Consider the following 18788-nt stretch of genomic DNA (forward strand, 5'->3'; position numbering starts at 1 on the left):
TTCTCTTCGGTATTATGATGCCAATGTTAAGTTAACGGTCCTTAAACCCATGGAAATAAAGAATAATTGTGCAGCCGCAAAAAAAAAAAAAGAAATACGGCGTGACGAAAGTCAATGTTCGGCGTCTAAAAATGCTCTAAAAATGCGTAGGCCTGTACGATTTTACAAACTTGTTTTTGAGCCTGATTTAAATTTTTGAAGGAAAAAGTGGGGTTCATCTTGGATTCGGAGAAATACGGAACTATATGTTTTTCAGAATGAAATTAAACATACACTTTCATGTAGTATCGGATTACGAAAAATAACAAGTAAGCCGTAGTGTGGATATCATCTGTGGAAACGCAAGTTTTGAACAAATTGATTGCCGTTTCATACCGATTTTAAAGTGCATGAAGGGTTTTCCGACTTTTATACAAAAATCGGATATAACGACAATCCGTTACAGCGAGTAAATTTTTCGCTGTTATGAATTCTCGCTATAACGGACTTCTACTGTATAATTAAAATATATTAAACATAATAATTGAAGGTTTTACGTCAGTTACGATGTTGTACCTACGATAATTCGGCTGGAAATAGCCACACAAAATTATTATTAACTGAGCTCCTGAGTTTGTGTGGCTACTATAGCATCCTAGAATTTGTACGGGTATTAAATTTAGGTGCTAACATTCTGTAGCCCAACAGAACATTTCTCGCACTGCCAATTAACACTGTTCTGTATTTCCGGGACACGATTTGGACCTCGACGTCGGTCAAGCACACATTTTGTCACTTTATGGTGAATAACCGCCTTCCACCATCGCACATGTTCTGACGGACTCGACTGTGAAATGGTAACTCTGATTAAGAATGACTGTTTCTCTGATTATTGTTTTATTACAAGTTCAGACAACTGCGTTTGCCGCACGTGAGATTCAGGGTGCCTAACCATCTCTGTGACACAGGGTAAAGTGATATCTAAATATTAACACAATGTAACAGCATCTCAACGCATCTCTCTGTAAACACGAATGTCACCAGTCAATAAGTAAAGTGTACAAATGAGACGTCCAAAATAACACGAATTCTATTCCCGATTCACAAGTGCAAGAGTCTGAAACTCTGAGAATGAGAATAAATCTGTCCGACGAATGAGGCTAATACTGATAGTACTAAGAATTCAGACGTCGATAAGACTACGAATGCGAATGCGATACGACTAAAGATTAAGGAGTGCCTTTCCCCATCCTGCGCGGCTAAATTAATCAACTCTGTTCTCTCCCTCTGGTATATTCTTCATTTTGGTTTCTTTTGCCCTCAACCAATCCTACCGGGGTAATTAACATGATGCTTCTCCTCATTGGTTGGTCAGTTGTGATTCCTCGTCCTAAATTCAATTCTTCCCCTGTTCATGCGGGCTAGGGTTAGACTTTCTACTATTGTTCAAGCTTGGCCATATTTTCTTGGCCGTCACTCTGTATTTTTGACATTAGTTCATATCTGTTGTGAATTTATCACTTGGCTCAATTGCGTTCCTTTACACATTTTATAGGACACTTCTGTCACACTACTTTTAACCGTGAAGCTGGATATCGAGTGTATCGTTTCCTCCCAGTCAATTGCCTTTCAGCGCCCCCAGCTTTCTTGTTGTTCTTTTCGTTCAGTCCTTGAGAAAATTTATGGCAGGGTTGGCATTTTAACCTCTCGTCGAAACACTTGCATGTCAAGCCCGGGCTCTCTCTCCGTTCGCTGTACAAGATTTATTTCATTGTCCCTTCTTTACAGAATAAATATAATTGATGCCAAGATACGCTTTCAATGAGCTCGTACTGAAAACGGGCGCAAATGGGTACTTACTCATTCTCCAGATGTAATGTATGTCCTAATGTATCTGCAGCGTTAGTCTGTTTGAAGTTCCTACTTCTCATGTTGTATCGATACGGTAGAGGTGCTGGGGAATGCTGAGGGAAAGAGGGGTTAGGCGGAGCTTCACTTGCTAAAGTCAGTATAGGAGGGGCATTATTTGGAAGAGCAAGCATGGGGTCGGTATTTAGCGAAGTAGAGGGAGTTTTTAATTCTAAGGATTTAAATATCTGGGGGACTTTACTATTGCTTGGAATGACCATATTTAATAACTTAAAATATCAAGGAAGGTTCAACCTTTTCAATACAAAACGTGTTGCATAAGATGTTCACAACATAATATTTATTAAATAGTTAGAACCGGTTTCGACGCTCATTGCGTCATCATCAGCTACAAAAATCACAAATGGGCAAAGTACATGTCATGAAAATTGCATTAATAACTCTTGCATGGCTGAATACAAATGGTAGACTGCTTTTTCTTAAAAGCTAGAAGAACTTGAGTAAAATATGATGATGTGATGTGACACATAAAAACATAGTAGTTTGATGGGTAAGTATTGTGCATAAAATTGAACTGATGCTTTGAACATAAAAGTCTGAATATGATGATAAAACGATGTGGTAAAAACAAAGTAGTAAAATTGTCCACTCTTCTGATGTTCAATGCAGGCACATAAGTCCAGGTCCGATGTTATATAGCAATACAAACAAAAAGATTTTGTCGAGGCCGGGACACCTGATGTTGGGCGATTGAATAAGGTTGATCTTTGAATTAGTCTCAGCTCAACAGGGTGGTGAGTCTTAAAAGAAAGGAAAGAAAAACTAAGTTAGTGAAATGGAACTCTAAATGGAGTCGCGGCCAAGGATGATAGGATATGAGCGTGCTGAGGTTCAGCACACTAAACAAGGTGAGTCTCATATCCTATCATCCTTGGCCGCGACTCCATTTAGAGTTCCATTTCACTAACTTAGTTTTTCTTTCCTTTCTTTTAAGACTCACCACCCTGTTGAGCTGAGACTAATTCGAAGATCAACCTTATTCAATCGCCCAACATCAGGTGTCCCGGCCTCGACAAAATCTTTTTGTTGGTATTGCTATATAACATCGGACCTGGACTTATGTGCCTGCATTGAACATCAGAAGAGTGGACAATTTTACTACTTTGTTTTTACCACATCGTTTTATCATCATATTCAGACTTTTATGTTCAAAGCATCAGTTCAATTTTATGCACAATACTTACCCATCAAACTACTATGTTTTTATGTGTCACATCACATCATCATATTTTACTCAAGTTCTTCTAGCTTTTAAGAAAAAGCAGTCTACCATTTGTATTCAGCCATGCAAGAGTTATTAATGCAATTTTCATGACATGTACTTTACCCATTTGTGATTTTTGTAGCTGATGATGACGCAATGAGCGTCGAAACCGGTTCTAACTATTTAATAAATATTATATTGTGAACATCTTATGCAACACGTTTTGTATTGAAAAGGTTGAACCTTCCTTGATATTTTAATTGTGAATCTCAGTTCAATACGGGAAAATGAAGTTTTTAACTTATAATTTAATAACTTAGGCGTTAAAATATATAGCGGACTTCTTACTTTCGTGTCATCATTAAGATTATGATCTTTATTATATGTCTTGTCCAAGAAAATGTATATACTCTCTAATTCATTCAAAAATTTACCTTTGCCCATATTCCTGATTATTGTGAGATATTTTTCTACTGAAGTGAAACGGTGTCCACTTTCCTTCATGTGGGTGCTCGCTGCCAAGTATTTATTATGTTTTTCTGCGTTGAAATGTTCCATGTACCTTATATAAAAGCTTCGTCCAATCTGTCCAACGTATGATTTTCCACACTGAGAACATGTTAATCTGTAAACTCCTGAACCTGAATATCTATTATTGACATAATTAATCTTATTATAAATTAAAAATATGTTTTGAGTTGTGTTAATCGTTCTAAAGGCTATGTTCATATTATATTTATTGAAAGTTTTTGCAATTTGGTGGACTACTGGGCTACTATATGTGAAAGTGGCGTATTTAGTTCTTTTTTGGTTTGTAAGGTATAAGATTCGTGGATAACTTGTTTTTGATTTTATGAATTAAGCGGTTTACCATCTCGACTTTAAACCCATTAAGTCTGGCTAGGTTTCTTATGTAGTTTAACTCATTCCTTAAGTTACAGTAGTAGGGGAAAAGGGATTCTTAGTGCTCTGTAAATTAATCTATGAAAAAATGCTTGTTTCTGGGAACCAGGGTGTAATGAGGAATTATTTATAGTTATTGGAGAATGTGTAGGTTTTCTATATATCTGAAATTCAAAAGTGTTATTGGTTCATGTAACTTTTATGTTTAAAAAATTTAAAGAACCCTTGTCTTCATTTCCCTTAGTAAAACTCAGGTTAGGGTCTATATTATTTAAATTTTCCAAAATCTTGCTACTATTGGTAACATCCTTATCAATTATTACAAATGTATAGTCCATGTATCTCAACAATAAGCAATTCCCTTTAATATTATTCGTAGTTCTTATTTTTGTGTGTTCAATCGAGTCCATGTAAATATCAGTTAGGATGCCCGATATTGGGTCACCCATTGCTAAACCATTCTGTTTATAATAAAGGAAATCGATGAGTTCATGAAACTTTTGAATTCTGTTCTGGACAACAACTATTTTACATTTAACAAGAAAATTTATAAAGCCATATGCCATTTCATTCTTTTAGTGTTTTGTTCAGTAGTCCTTACGACCCCCTTCCCTTAACACCTGGACATTTCCTAGTTGGTTCCCCGTTTGTTTCCTTTCTGGAGCCAGAGTTTAGCAATGTCTATCTGTGCCAGCTAAGGAAATGGGAGAAGCTACAGTATTTCTTACAATATATATAGAAGAGATGGTTAACCAGGTACCTCAGCTAATGAAGAATGAGAACATCCCACTGCTCTAGTCGAAGATGGCTGTTGTGATCAAAACCTACCCCGGTAGTGATGGACTTGTGTGTGCAGTAGATGTTAAAACTTCCAATGGGATTTTTAAATGTTCCTTGAGTAAATTAATACCACTTCCCACAGATGAGTATTTGATCTTGAAAGATCAAGGGGAGCAGGATGGAGAAGATATGGCAGGGTCGTCTTGATGATGGACAAGTGTGGTAAACTTGTGTCTTTTTGGTATTTTTGTTATGTTAAGGTTGACAGCACAGATAATATTCATCATGGTATTTTGAAGCTGTTTGTATTGTAATCGTGTAAAATGTTTGTAAGTAAGTTAAGGAATAAATCATGTAATTTCCAGCGAATCAGTGCTTATTGGTGAACTACACTATGATATTAGGTTTAAGTATAATATCCAGCCTTTGCCTGGTGTGAAAAGGGAAAACCATGGAAAAGCATCTTCAGGGCTGCCAAAAGTGTGGTTCGAATCCATTATCTCCTGAATACAAGCTCAAAGCTGCACCACTCTAACTGCACAGCCACTTGCTCAGTATCAGCCATTTTAAGAAGTCTGGCAACTAAGGAATCCTTGCCTGGTGTCTTGTTGTTGCATGGACAGGCAATGATCTGAGTGATTTTAAGTGTTGTTCTTCCTGAAGGTTTCGTTGATGGTCTCAAGCCAAGCATTTACATAAGCATGTTTTGTTTTGTAGATCACTTCAGTAGTCAGTTTATGCTGGATGAGGAATTTTTCTTATCTCATTCCAGCAATTTCAGGCTCGAGTCCATTTTTTCTTAGTCCACCCTGGGTGTTCCTTTTTATTCTGCTAAATTGATCGTTAGAGTAGCAACATTCTAAACCTTCTTGGAAGTGGCTTCCCACTTTTGTGAATCTAGAGACTCAAACTCTTTCCTTGAATTAAGTTTTGATTTATCATAGGTTTATTAATTGAAATTTATTATTATTATTATTATTATTATTATTATTATTATTATTATTATTATTATACATACATACATACATACATACATACATACATACATACATTATCATTATAGACTGTTGTGCCTTTCAGCGTTCAGTCTGCAAGCCTCTGAGAAGTTACTAAATGTCGCCACAATCCTCGATTTGCAACTAGTGTTGTGGCCTCATTTAGTTCTATACCTCTTATATTTAAATCGTTAGAAACCGAGTCTAACCATCGTCGTCTTGGTCTACCTCTACCGCTCTTACCCTCCACAGCCGAGTCCATTATTCTCCTAGAAAACCTATCCTCCTCCATTCGCCTCACATGACCCCACCACCGAAGCCGGTTTATGCGTACAGCTTCATCCATCGAGTTCATTCCTAAATTAGCCTTTATCTCCTCACTCCAAGTACCATCCTGCCATTGTTCCCACCTGTTTGTACCAGCAATCATTCTTGCTACTTTCATGTCTGTTACTTCTAACTTATGAATAAGATATCCTGAGTCCACCCAGCTTTCGCTCCCGTAAAGCAAAGCCGGTCTGAAAACAGACCGATGTAAAGATAGTTTAGTCTGGGAGCTGACTTCCTTCTTACAGAATACTGTTGATCGCAACTGCGAGCTCACTGCATTAGCTTTACGACACCTTGATTCAATCTCACTCACTATATTACCATCCTGGGAGAACACACAACCTAAATACTTGAAATTATCGACCTGTTCTAGCTTTGTATCACCAATCTGACATTCAATTCTGTTGAATTTCTTACCTATTGGCATCAATTTAGTCTTTGAAAGGCTAATTTTCATACCATACTCATTGCACCTATTTTCAAGTTCCAAGATATTAGACTGAAGGCTTTCGGCACAATCTGCCATTAAGACCAAGTCGTCAGCATAGGCCAGACTGCTTATTACATTTCCACCTAACTGAATCCCTCCCTGCCATTTTATACCTTTCAGCATATGATCCATGTAAACTACGAACAGCAAAGGTGAAAGATTACAGCCTTGTCTAACCCCTGTAAGTACCCTGAACCAAGAACTCATTCTACCATCAATTCTCACTGAAGCCCAATTGTCAACATAAATACCTTTAATTGATTTTAATAATCTACATTTAATTCCATAGTCCCCCAGTATTGCGAACATCCTTTCCCTCGGTACCCTGTCATATGCTTTCTCTAGATCTACGAAACATAAACACAACTGCCTATTCCTCTCGTAGCATTTTTCAATTACCTGGCGCATACTGAAAATCTGACCCTGACAGCCTCTCTGTGGTCTGAAACCACACTGGGTTTCATCCAATTTCCTCTCAACGACTGATCGCACCCTCCCTTCCAAGATGCCAGTGAATATTTTGCCTGGTATACTAATCAATGAGATACCTCGATAGTTGTTGCAATCCTTCCTGTTCCCCTGCTTATAGATAGGTGCAATTACTGCTTTTGTCCAATCTGAAGGTACCTTACCAACACTCCATGCTAATTTTACTACTCTATGAAGCCATTTCATCCCTGCCTTCCCACTATACTTCACCATTTCAGGTCTAATTTCATCTATTCCTGCTACTTTATGACAATGGAGTTTATTTACTATCCTTTCCACTTCCTCAAGCATAATTTCACCAACATCATTTTCCTCCTCCCCATGAGCTTGGCTGTTCGCAACACCACCAGGGTGATTTCCTTTTACATTGAGAAGATGTTCAAAACATTCCCTCCACCTCTCCAGTGATTCCTTGGGATCTATTATGAGTTCACCTGAATTACTCAAAACACTGTTCATTTCCTTTTTCCCTCCCTTCCTAAGATTCTTTAATACTGTCCAGAAAGGTTTCCCTGCTGCTTGACCTAGCCTTTCCAGGTTGTTACCAAAATCTTCCCATGACTTCTTTTTGGATTCAACAACTATTTGTTTCGCTCTGTTTCTTTCATCTACGTACAAATCCCTGTCTGCCTCGGCCCTTGTTTGGAGCCATTTCTGATAAGCCTTCTTTTTACGTTTACAAGCTGCTCTCACTTCATCATTCCACCAAGATGTTCGCCTTTTCCCATCTTTACACACAGTTGTTCCTAGGCATTCCTTTGCTGTTTCTACTGCAACATCCCTATATGCCACCCACTCACTTTCTATATCCTGAACCTGCTTACTGTCTACTGTTTGAAACTTCTCACTAATCATATTCATGTACTTCTGTCTAATTTCCTCGTCCTGGAGATTTTCTACCCTTATTCGTTTGCAGACAGATTTCACTTTCTCTACCCTAGGCCTAGAGATAGTTCACTACAGATCAGATAGTGGTCTGTATCATCAAAAAATCCCCAGAAAACTCGTACATTCGTAAAAGATTTCCTGAATTCGAAATCTGTTAAGATATAGTCTATTATGGATCTGGTACCCCTAGCCTCCCATGTGTAGCGGTGAATAGCCTTAAGCTTGAAAAATGTATTCGTAACAGCTAAACCCATACTAGCACAGAAGTCCAGCAAACGCTTCCCATTCCCATTAGCTTCCATATCTTCCCCACATTTACCAATCACCCTTTCGTATCCTTCAGTTCTATTCCCAACTGTCGCATTGAAATCGCCCAATAACACTATTCTATCCTTGCTGTTGACCCTGACCACGATGTCACTCAATGCTTCATAAAACTTGTCAACTTCATCCTCATCTGCACCCTCACATGGTGAATACATGGACACAATTCTTGTCCTAATTCCTCCCACTGACAAATCTACCCACATCATTCACTCATTGACGTGCCTAACAGAAACTATGTTGCGTGCAATGGTATTCCTGATAAAGAGCCCTACCCCAGACTCTGGCCTTCCCTTTCTAACGCCCGTCAAGTACACTTTATAATCTCCTATCTCATCCTCATTATCTCCCCTTACCCGAATATCACTTACTCCTAGCTCATCCAGATGCATCCTCTTTGCTGACTCAGCCAGTTCTACCTTCTTTCTTCCATAAGCCCCATTAATATTGATAGCTCCCCATCAAATTCCATTTTGTTCGCCAAGTTGTTTCCAAGGACTCCCTCGCCTGTCAAATGGGAGTGGGACTCCATTACTCCCATAGGTCCGAGGCTTGCTTAAAATGTTCTGAGCTCGGTAAATTCATGAAGCAGGGTGCTACCCTACTTGCACATAGTCCAAGTGAGGAACTCTCCTCTAACGGGTTATGGACCACCGGTGAATTGTAGTCCTAGCCGCCTGAGCACAAGGAGGGCCATGACTCAGTATATGTCCGAGAAGCCCACTCCCATTCCATAGCAACTGGTATCCCGACTCTCAGGACCAATTATTATTATTGTTATTATTATTATTATTATTGTTATTGTTATTGTTATTATTATTATTATTATTATTATTATTATTATTATTATTATTATTATTATTATTATTATTATTATTATTATTATTATTCAAGGATAAAAAGTGGTTTTCAATTTCAGGGCTTTCTTTGAAGTCGGTCATTCTCAGAATGCTCAACAATACATTATTGATAAATTCATAAGTACCGGTAGACTTACTGAAAAAGCTCTAATGCTGATTATTTCCTTATTCACCATTTTACAAACAGAAATAAACATCTAAGAAATTCACATTTATTATATTGTAGTTATGACCGGTGAATATATATTTACAAAGGCAAGAATGAGTGAGAAACACAAATACATCATGATTTCAGTCACCACTCTATCATTCAGTTGAGACACTTTACAAAACTGGCAGGATGATGCAAGTGTGAAACTAATATAACTTGAAAATAATATTCTTTAACACATGGGTAAATAATGCCAATATCAAGATTGAATTATTATTATTATTATTATTATTATTATTATTATTATTATTATTACTACTTGTGAAGTATGGCTATGAAGTGTTTACATCCATTTAGAATTATTATTATTATTATTATTATTATTATTATTATTATTATTATTATTATTATTATTATTATTATTATTATTATTATTATTATTATTATTTACGTAGTTAAGTTATATATACAGGCGATACAATGGCGTTGTTTGTGAAGTTATCTCAAGAAACATGTGCTATATATATATATGTATGAGTTTAGTTAATGTAAGAACCTGTAATTAATAGCATATAATTTACTATTACCTGTATATATGATGTGTAATCCACTACAGTATTATGCAACACACTGTAATATACAGAATAAAAACTAGGTAAGACGAGAACTATATAGAACCTTCCTTCCAATTGTAACTATGTATTAAGCACTCTAGAATTTACTAGAAGATATATTATGACATATCCTTCTAGAAGCCTGCCAGGCGACGTATACAAGGAAGCGGTCTTGATGGGCAAGTGGAGTTATGGTTTAACAGGAGTTGTACTTGTGAACTCGTGTTGTGTTTAGGCCGACGTGCTAATGTAAGCAGTCAACTCTTTCAAGGTTGCAATCTCCATGTGCATTGTGATATGCATTTGTTAAAAATGTGGTCTGTTGATGTGTGACATATGTTTAACAGTTTGTAAAAAAAATTAAGTGTATGCAATTTGACAGCATTTTGTGTGCATCTTTGTGAACACATCAAGGAGCCCAATGATCCATTATGAAATCCAGTGACCTTCATTTACACAGAGTTATTTGAGTCTACTTACAGAATAGTCTGGACAGGTCACAGAGTGAAAAAAAAAGTCCTGAATTTGAGAAGACAAGTGTGAGACAGAAGAATATTGTATGAAAAAATGGAGGTAAAGAAGTATAGGAGATTAACAACACTGATAGCACTGACCTTGTCAAGATTGCTGTTTGCAACTTCTAACACAAAATATATTGAACAATGCATGAACCATAGTAAAATTATTACACTTTTTTAATACAAAATGACTTTTACCTGTCACATTTGTGCCCTTGTGTACTGCCTCTGCAGTCTATACAGGCACCTGTTTTGGAGTCACAGATATCAGCATGACCATTACACTCACAGCGCTGACAGTTGGAAAAGTTCCAGAAGCCTGGTTGACACTGATTACAATGGAGTCCATATGTGTTACGACGGCACTTGCACTGACCAGTCTGGACATCACAGAAATTATCCAATGCTCCAACCGAATTGCAGTCGCAAGCTAAATTTGAAAGATGGAAGTATCACTACATATATTATGGAAATTTTAACAAAAAATTGAGTTTTTACTTAAAACAGAAGCATAGGGAATATAAAATACACTCATGAGCAATTAACAAGTCAGACAGAGATAGGGTGAGGGGAGGAGTAAGAAAGGAAGAGATATAATAGGACAATCACATGGCAGGTCAGTGTGAAGAGAGGGCAAGAGAAATAGGAGACTAATACAAACACAAAGGGACAAGGACATCTCCATATCTTCATACACTGCCATCTTCAAATACACAGGCTCTCTCCACATCAGTTCCAGTTCTACATCCATCTTTTGTCATCCCCCGACAAGCTCGTTTCTGCTTCCCAGTGTCATCAAGAGGGTGGGCATCAACACTCACCGAGGGACCAACTTGACAGATCTTCAGTCTTCATGTGGGAAGTGTAGGACAAATACAAAGCCAGACAAACTCAGGAGATGGGAAGAGACAAAAGATAAAGATACAGGTGGTTGAAGACCAGGAACCCAGGACAAGCACAGAAGGAGAAAAGGAACCCGACGAGTCAAAATATGCAATGGAAAGGAACAAACTAGTGTCAAAACAAGAGAGAGGGAAAGGGGGAGAGAGGGAGCGTGGGAGGGAGGGAGGAACATATATAATAGGGCAAACACATGGCGGGTCAGTGTGGGAAGAGGGAGAAACAGAACTGGGCAATTATATTAAAAGATATCTGCTGTTGTGGGGAAATGGTGCTATGCTCGGCCTGGGGAATGTAACAGGAGGGACTTTAGAGCTTGTAAGGGCTTTACAAGTAACAGTTGACTACAAAATGGGGAAGACAAGAGAACTCTGTGCATCTGATCGTGGCCAGATTGTCAGCATCAGATGTATCGTTCAGTCCATCTCTGAAGTCGTGCAGGCACTGGGCCATCCAAGGTCCACCGTATCAAAAGTGTGCCAAGAGTACGTGGATTCAGGCAAAACGACCACCAGGGTCAACTGTCATGGTGTACAACGCATTTATGACAGGGTTCACCGTCAGCTAACTCGGATCATTAAAGCAGATAGACAGGCCACAGTGCAGCAGACCACTCGTCAATTCAATGCTGGACGATGACGATGTGTAAGTAGCCATACCATCCAGAACCATCTCCTCGGCATGTGGTACAGAATTAAGTGTCTCACAAGGGTACCTCTGGTCAACACCCATCTTAAGGTACAACAACCGACAGGGGCAAAGGAACACCAACAATGGACACTCGAAGCATGGGAAAGGGTTGCCTTAACAAATTAGTAGAATTAACCGTTAGTACATGCAGTTGGTTGGGTACAAGTGGGTTGTCAACCACATGAAGCAATGGATCCCTCTTGCCAGTAGGGTACAGTTCAGGCCGGTGGTAGTGGTATACTGGTATGGGGACTGTTCATGTGGGATGAAATGGGACCCCTGGTACATCCAACAATGTCCCTCACCAGTAAACATTATAGCAATTGCTGGCATATCAGTTCACCCCTTTGTTCAACTCCAGAATCCTGTAGGTGACGTGTACGTACAACATCTCAATGCTACAGCCCATCATTCCCAAACTGTGGCTGAATGGCTCGATGAGCACTCCACAGATGTGAAGATGCTTGCCTGACCCCTGAGGAGCCCCAATCTTAATCCCACCGAGCACATCTAGAGTGCTGCTCTGGACCCTGCTCTGACCAATCTTCATGGATTATAGGAGGCTGTGCAGGGATCAGTATGGCTCTCCAACGCTTCCAGTGTCTTACAGAATCCATGCCATGTCACAATGCTGGCATAATCAAAGCTACTAGCCAGGTATCTCTAATCCAATTGCTCACGAGTGTATTACAGCATGTGCTCGACTATATCAATACCTGTTAATAATCATTATAATGAATACAAACTGTGTTCTTGTGAATAATATATACATCATCATGCATCTCTAGATACACCATTTGAGCACAAAACAGTAAAACACACCCACAGTAAGGACATTCTTGATCATTCTCTCCCTAACAGATAACTGAATAGCTAATAAATATGATAATACCTCTGCAACCCTCTGGTCCAAATCCATACGTTCCTGGTGCACATCGATCACAACGCCGTCCTACCACGTTTGGTTTACATTGACAGGAACCACCAAGAGCAGAGCACAAGGAACTAATAGAACCAGTTGGATCACACTGACAAGCTGAAAATACATAAATACATAGAAGAAGTTAGCTCTGACCTCATTTAAAACATTCATATTTGATGTATGAAATAGACCAATTAAGCCTCTATACAAGAATTGAAGAGAAATGAGGTCTGAAACACTTGTGGCATAATCTGTACAAAAATGAGTTATTGCAAGGTGCTAAAAGGTTCAAAAGTGTGAAATATCAAAATATGTTGATCATTTACCTTCAGTGAACATTTTATAAATCAAATGTGTAATTTAGAAAAATCCATAAATAAACAGTTTCCCTAAACAAAATATAAATATTGCCCCATACCAGTTTGATAGGCAAATTTGGTGGTTTGGTTTAATAAGAACATGGATGAGGTGAGTCTCTCCAGATTTGGAATGAGAAATCATTCTGATAAAACCCAGAATAATTGCCTAAAACATTTTTGTAGTTGAAATTACCGTAGATTATTTAATATTCTGCCTTAAATCTTCACCTTGTTAAGCAACGCAAAAGCAGTTTTATTTCTTTTCATAGCAATGAAATGTGAATTGTTTTAGAAGAATTTAATCATTAAACCAGAGATGACTATGTGTGCAGGTAGGAAGTAAGGGTATGAAAAGCCTTGGTCAACAGCCCTGTGCATTAGTATGCAGGATGCTCCTAAACATGTGGGAAGTAATGAGAGGATGGATAGTACATGCAAAAACAACATAAAGAGTCTCGAAGAACATATGCCCTACAGTTGATTGTTTAAGAGATAAGCTTGTTTTAGTCATGTGGGGACGAATTCATGTTTAGGATGAAGTTTGGTGTCAGGCATGCTGTTACAGACATTGCAGTACTTTGCCAATGTGTGGGATAAGGTTGCCATAGAATATGTGCATTACCTGGAGTGTTCAAACATGTCCAAAAATCAATGAGGAGCCTTAGTGAAGTGTGCATACAGGCACAAGGTGGACATCTTGAGCACTTCTTGTACTAGAGTGCAGTATCCTTATTGGTACACCAACATGGTGACAACTACTTTATGTGGGATGTGCCAGGTACAACTATTACCAATCCTTCCCATAAAAATTTGGAAAATCTGCAACTTGTAAACGATCAGCTGCAGGGCAGATAATCATATGGACTTTTTGTGTTGTTTGGGATGTACTATCCAACCCCTGATTACTTCCCACATATTGGGGAGCACCCTGTATATGAAGGCTATCTAATAACGGGCATAGCTGTGGTATCTGTATTGGTAGGTAATAGTAGCTGCCCTACAAAATCACTACCACACGTACTTTCAATAGACTATTATGCCCACAAATATTCTGACTGCAAACCTTTATCATAAATAAATGCAGAGGAAAACTTACGGAATGCTCCTCCATGAACGTAGAAGCCAATGTTATGATGGTATTTGCTGCAGACATCATGAACAGGACCCTTCAACACTGTGTAGAAATAGTCGCCACAACGATAACGCTCATACTCTTGTCGACGACGTTGATTTGCCACTGAACTATCATCAAAGAATGGTATACTTTCAATTCTTGGTAGGAGCACAATCTGCAAATAAAACAGCAATGAGCAAAAGAGCTGTAGTAACAACAAAGACTTCTCAAAAGTATAATCAGAATATCTGAATTATAATTTTAAAATTATAAGTATTGGATGAATCAAAATGATTAAGAAGATCATAGTAATAAGACATTTAAAAAACACCAAACCCCATGGCACTACAGCCCTGAAAGGCCTCGGCCTATCAAGCAACTACTGATCAGCGCGAAGACCTGTGGATTACGAGGTGGCATGTGGTCAGCATAACGAGTCCTCTAGTCAATTATGCGATTATGCTACAATTGCATTACATGTCCTGGGATTCGAGTCCATTGAAGACAGATATTACAAATCCCACCTATGTAACCAAGGATTTTTCATATAAGATCCTTTTTTGACACACTGTTTTAACAAGAGCCTTGGTCATTTTATATTAATCAACCTCATATCATAATTTTTATGACAATCATGGGCATAAAATGAAACAAGCTGATATAAAAAACTCTATTTTAGTACCTTGCTTTTAATGCCAAGACACCAGTGATCTATAAACTCAACCTGCCTACTTTGTTTAAATTGGCAGTTACTGTATTTTAATCATTATTTCTGTTAAGTACAAAGCTGTATTCCAATTAGAATGTTCTAACACCATCATTGTATATACTTTTGTGGAATGACTTATAATTGAGTACCTGTTTCTTAGCCTCATGAAACTTGATTACAATACCCATCTGTTTTTAATAATGTATTAAACTGTGTGTAAACAAAAATATTACACTTATTTAGTACCGATAAATTGACAATTGTATACATTTTAGTACAAAGTGTATTGTACAAGGATTTTTAGTGTATCTCTCAATTGTAATTATTATGCTGTACACATCATATAAAACATACACCAATGTAATACGATTACCAGTTTACATTTGTATAAACATTTTAGCCCTAATATGAATAATTTTGTAAACTATTGGTATAATTTTACTAGAGATGTAAATTTTAATGTATTTCTAATGTCTTTTTTTTTTTTTTTTTTTTTTTGCTAGTTGTTTTATGTCGCACCGACACAGATAGGTCTTACGGCGACGATGGGACAGGAAAGGGTTAGGAGTGGGAAGGAAGCGGCCATGGCCTTAATTAAGGTACAGCCCCAGCATTTGCCTGGCGTGAAAATGGGAAACCACGGAAAATCATTTTCAGGGCTGCCTACAGTGGGGTTCGAACCTACGATCTCCCGAATACTGGATACTGGCCGCACTTAAGCAACTGCAGCTATCGAGCTTGGTGTTTGTTTTCTTTTCTTGGCTGATGATGACATACAATTTTTGTCGAAACCGGTCCCATATGACTAAATAAATTAAATGTGAAGATTTAACAGACTTGTAGAATCTATCACAAATTTTCTTCAGTATTGAATAGGTGGACCCTATAATTCCCTTGTTTACTTTGGAAATTAACTTAACTGAAAAACATGGCCGCTGAAGTACTATTAGATAGTGAGAAAATGTTTGAAATTTTCACGAATGATGTAAGTGAGGATTCCGATTTTTTCCATACGGATGAAGATGACAACTTCGTTCCAGAAAATGTCATAATCGAGGGTGAAGGAATAAGTGATAGAGACTAAGAAGAATTACGACCTCCCATCTGCACAGAGGTGTAAAACTTTTATCATGCACAATTCGTGGAAAATAATTATCCAGGAACTCCTCCCTCAGTTTAAAAAATATTACTAAAGTTTATTAGGATCAACCTATTCAACACAATTAAAGGGCATCATCAGCCTTTTTACACTCATACCTAAATGGGCGAAACATGTCCCATCAAATTTTAGTACAATAAAATGTAAATCCTAACTTTAGGAACTCAACTTTATTGAATAGGTTGATCCTAATAAACTTTAGTAATATTTTTTAAACTGATGTACATTTCAATACGGACCAGACATGAAATTTGTAACATGTAACTCCTCCATCAGCCTGAGTACAAAAGCAAACGGATGTAATTGTGAAAGGACTGCGTTGATTTTTAGGAATTATGCTCAGGGTCATGTGCACAAACATACCATAGAAGTACAAGAGTAGCGGTCTACTGATACATTCATCCACACTCCTGTATTTTCTCGGTTCATGCTCTGTAATCATTATAAATCAATTCTACGGTTCTTTCATTTAAATTATAACAGTTCCCTACCTCAAAATGACCAAATCACTACAAAAGGAAAACCAAAGGGCAAAGACTGTTACAAAATCTGTGTCCACCACCACATTTTGTGAAATACCACACACACAAAAAAAAAAAACCATTAGTCATCTTGAAGATTGTGTGATTATTTGATTTTTCACTTCTTTCATGTATGACAGTCAATTCTTGCAACTAACATATGTGCCTCTACATTAATTTATGAGGTTTGTTTATGAGCGTGCAAAAGCCTAAATTGTGAGTTATGTCAGTGCTTCGAAAAACCCGACCATCAAAGGGTTAACCTTTTCTTTTTTACAAGTTACTTTATGTCGCACCAACACAGATAGGTCTTATGTCAATGATGGGACAGGAAAGGGCTAGGAGCGGGAAGGAAATGGCCAAGGCCTTAATTAAGGTACAGTCCCAGCATTTGCCTCGTGTAAAAATGGGAAACCACGGAAAACCATCTTCAGGGCTGTCGACAGTGGGGTTCGAACCCACTTTCTCCCAAATACTGTATACTGGACGCACTTAAGCGACTGCAGCTACCGAGCTTGGTAAAGAATTAACTGCAAATACATCCCACAATATTCTCACATGTTATCAGACATATTAAGTTCACAGGACACTTGACTCTAATCCTCCAAGTTCCTTATGTGGGAAAAAAAATATCAACAAGTTATTGGAAAAGTATTGAAATTTGCAGGTAGTTATTTTGACAAAATCTCAGTCAAGCTGGTAATCATATGAAGGGCACCTGGTCATAAACACTCCGAGTCAAGTCCTTTATTGAGCCTATATGCTCTGTCGACCCCACAAAAAATGCAAAAAGTCTTTCAAGTGACCAGGCAGCAAATGCAACATTAAAGTTAATGGTAAAACTCACACTTCTGCACCACCTGTGCACTGGTCTCGGCCTTGGCCACTCTCCCTCCCACCCAAGATTTCTCAATGCTCTTCCAGCTTCCGAGCATCTGCGCGTCAACATGTAGTGTGCAATTAGGGAGTGTCCAGTACACAGGCAAGAGTGAAAATGTGCTAGAGAACAAGTTTTACAGCACCCTTCCAGTTGAATACCGCAGAAAGTAGAGTGGGAGCGGAGAGCCGTAAATATGAAGTGCAACCGTTTATGATTCGTTATTGGCATAATCAGAAAGAAATTACAGGGGGCAAAACCCATCTCATTCCTTCCACTGTGTGAAGGATGGTGGATATGAAAACGCAGGTAGTTTTGGAGTGGCTTAGGCAAGCAAGAGAAAGAGGTAACGGTAATGCTGTAAATCACGAAATGATGCAGTTTGAAGTGCATGAAATTGCACAAAGTCTTGGTATTGTGGAGAAGGGTTTTTAAAGCAATTAGAAGTTGGACAGAACACTTTACAGGGAAAAACGACTAAGTTTGTGAAGAAGGATATCACTGTGCCAGCGGCATTCATCAGATTATACCAACAAAGTGATTGAATTTCACCGCTTTGTCGCAAGGCTTCAGACAATGCAGCCTTAATTCTGCAGTGTTCTGTACCTGTAGCATGGGCATGGCATTTAGGCATGTGACCAGTCCCCTGGTGATGGAATATAAAAAGCTTGCCACATGGCAATGGTTTGGGTATGGCAATATTATATGCTAAGAGGTTAGGACAGAAAACAGCAAACAAAGCTCTCTTTTTAAACTATTACTCACATATAATTATACCCCTCCCCTTCTTTTTTCGTTATTTTCCACTTCAAAAATAGGAGAAGCTATGAGGGAAAATTTTTCATAATATAGGCGAGGTTGGCATGGTTTAATGTCAGGAAAAAAAACACTTTTTTTTTTTTTTTTTTTTTTTTGGTACACAAAAATTGATATTAGCAGATTTAGAGATTTTTGTATCATCCTCCTCCTGCATTACAAAAACTGACTGTTAGAACTTTTAATTCAATTGTTGGAAGTATGTTAAATTTACTACAAAGAAAGCAGTTTTCGATAATTATTAAAGAAACTTTGGTTTTTCTTCTG

General features: G+C 38.0%; 1 protein-coding gene across 3 annotated transcripts in view; it reads right to left on the minus strand.

Annotated features, from left to right (window-relative positions):
* LanB1 (laminin subunit beta-1) overlaps window positions 1–18788 on the minus strand; it is a 584100-nt gene that overhangs the window by 142885 nt on the left and 422427 nt on the right. For all 3 annotated transcript variants that reach the window (XM_067141389.2, XM_067141390.2, XM_067141391.2), the window contains exons 17-19: window positions 14422–14614; window positions 12937–13080; window positions 10653–10884 (exon numbers count right to left, since the gene is read on the minus strand). In XM_067141389.2, coding sequence (XP_066997490.2) covers window positions 10653–10884; window positions 12937–13080; window positions 14422–14614 — 569 coding nt within the window. The remainder of the gene's footprint in view (window positions 1–10652; window positions 10885–12936; window positions 13081–14421; window positions 14615–18788) is intronic.

This window comes from Anabrus simplex, chromosome 2 (assembly GCF_040414725.1).
Source record: "Anabrus simplex isolate iqAnaSimp1 chromosome 2, ASM4041472v1, whole genome shotgun sequence".
NCBI classification, from domain to species: Eukaryota; Metazoa; Arthropoda; class Insecta; order Orthoptera; family Tettigoniidae; genus Anabrus; species Anabrus simplex.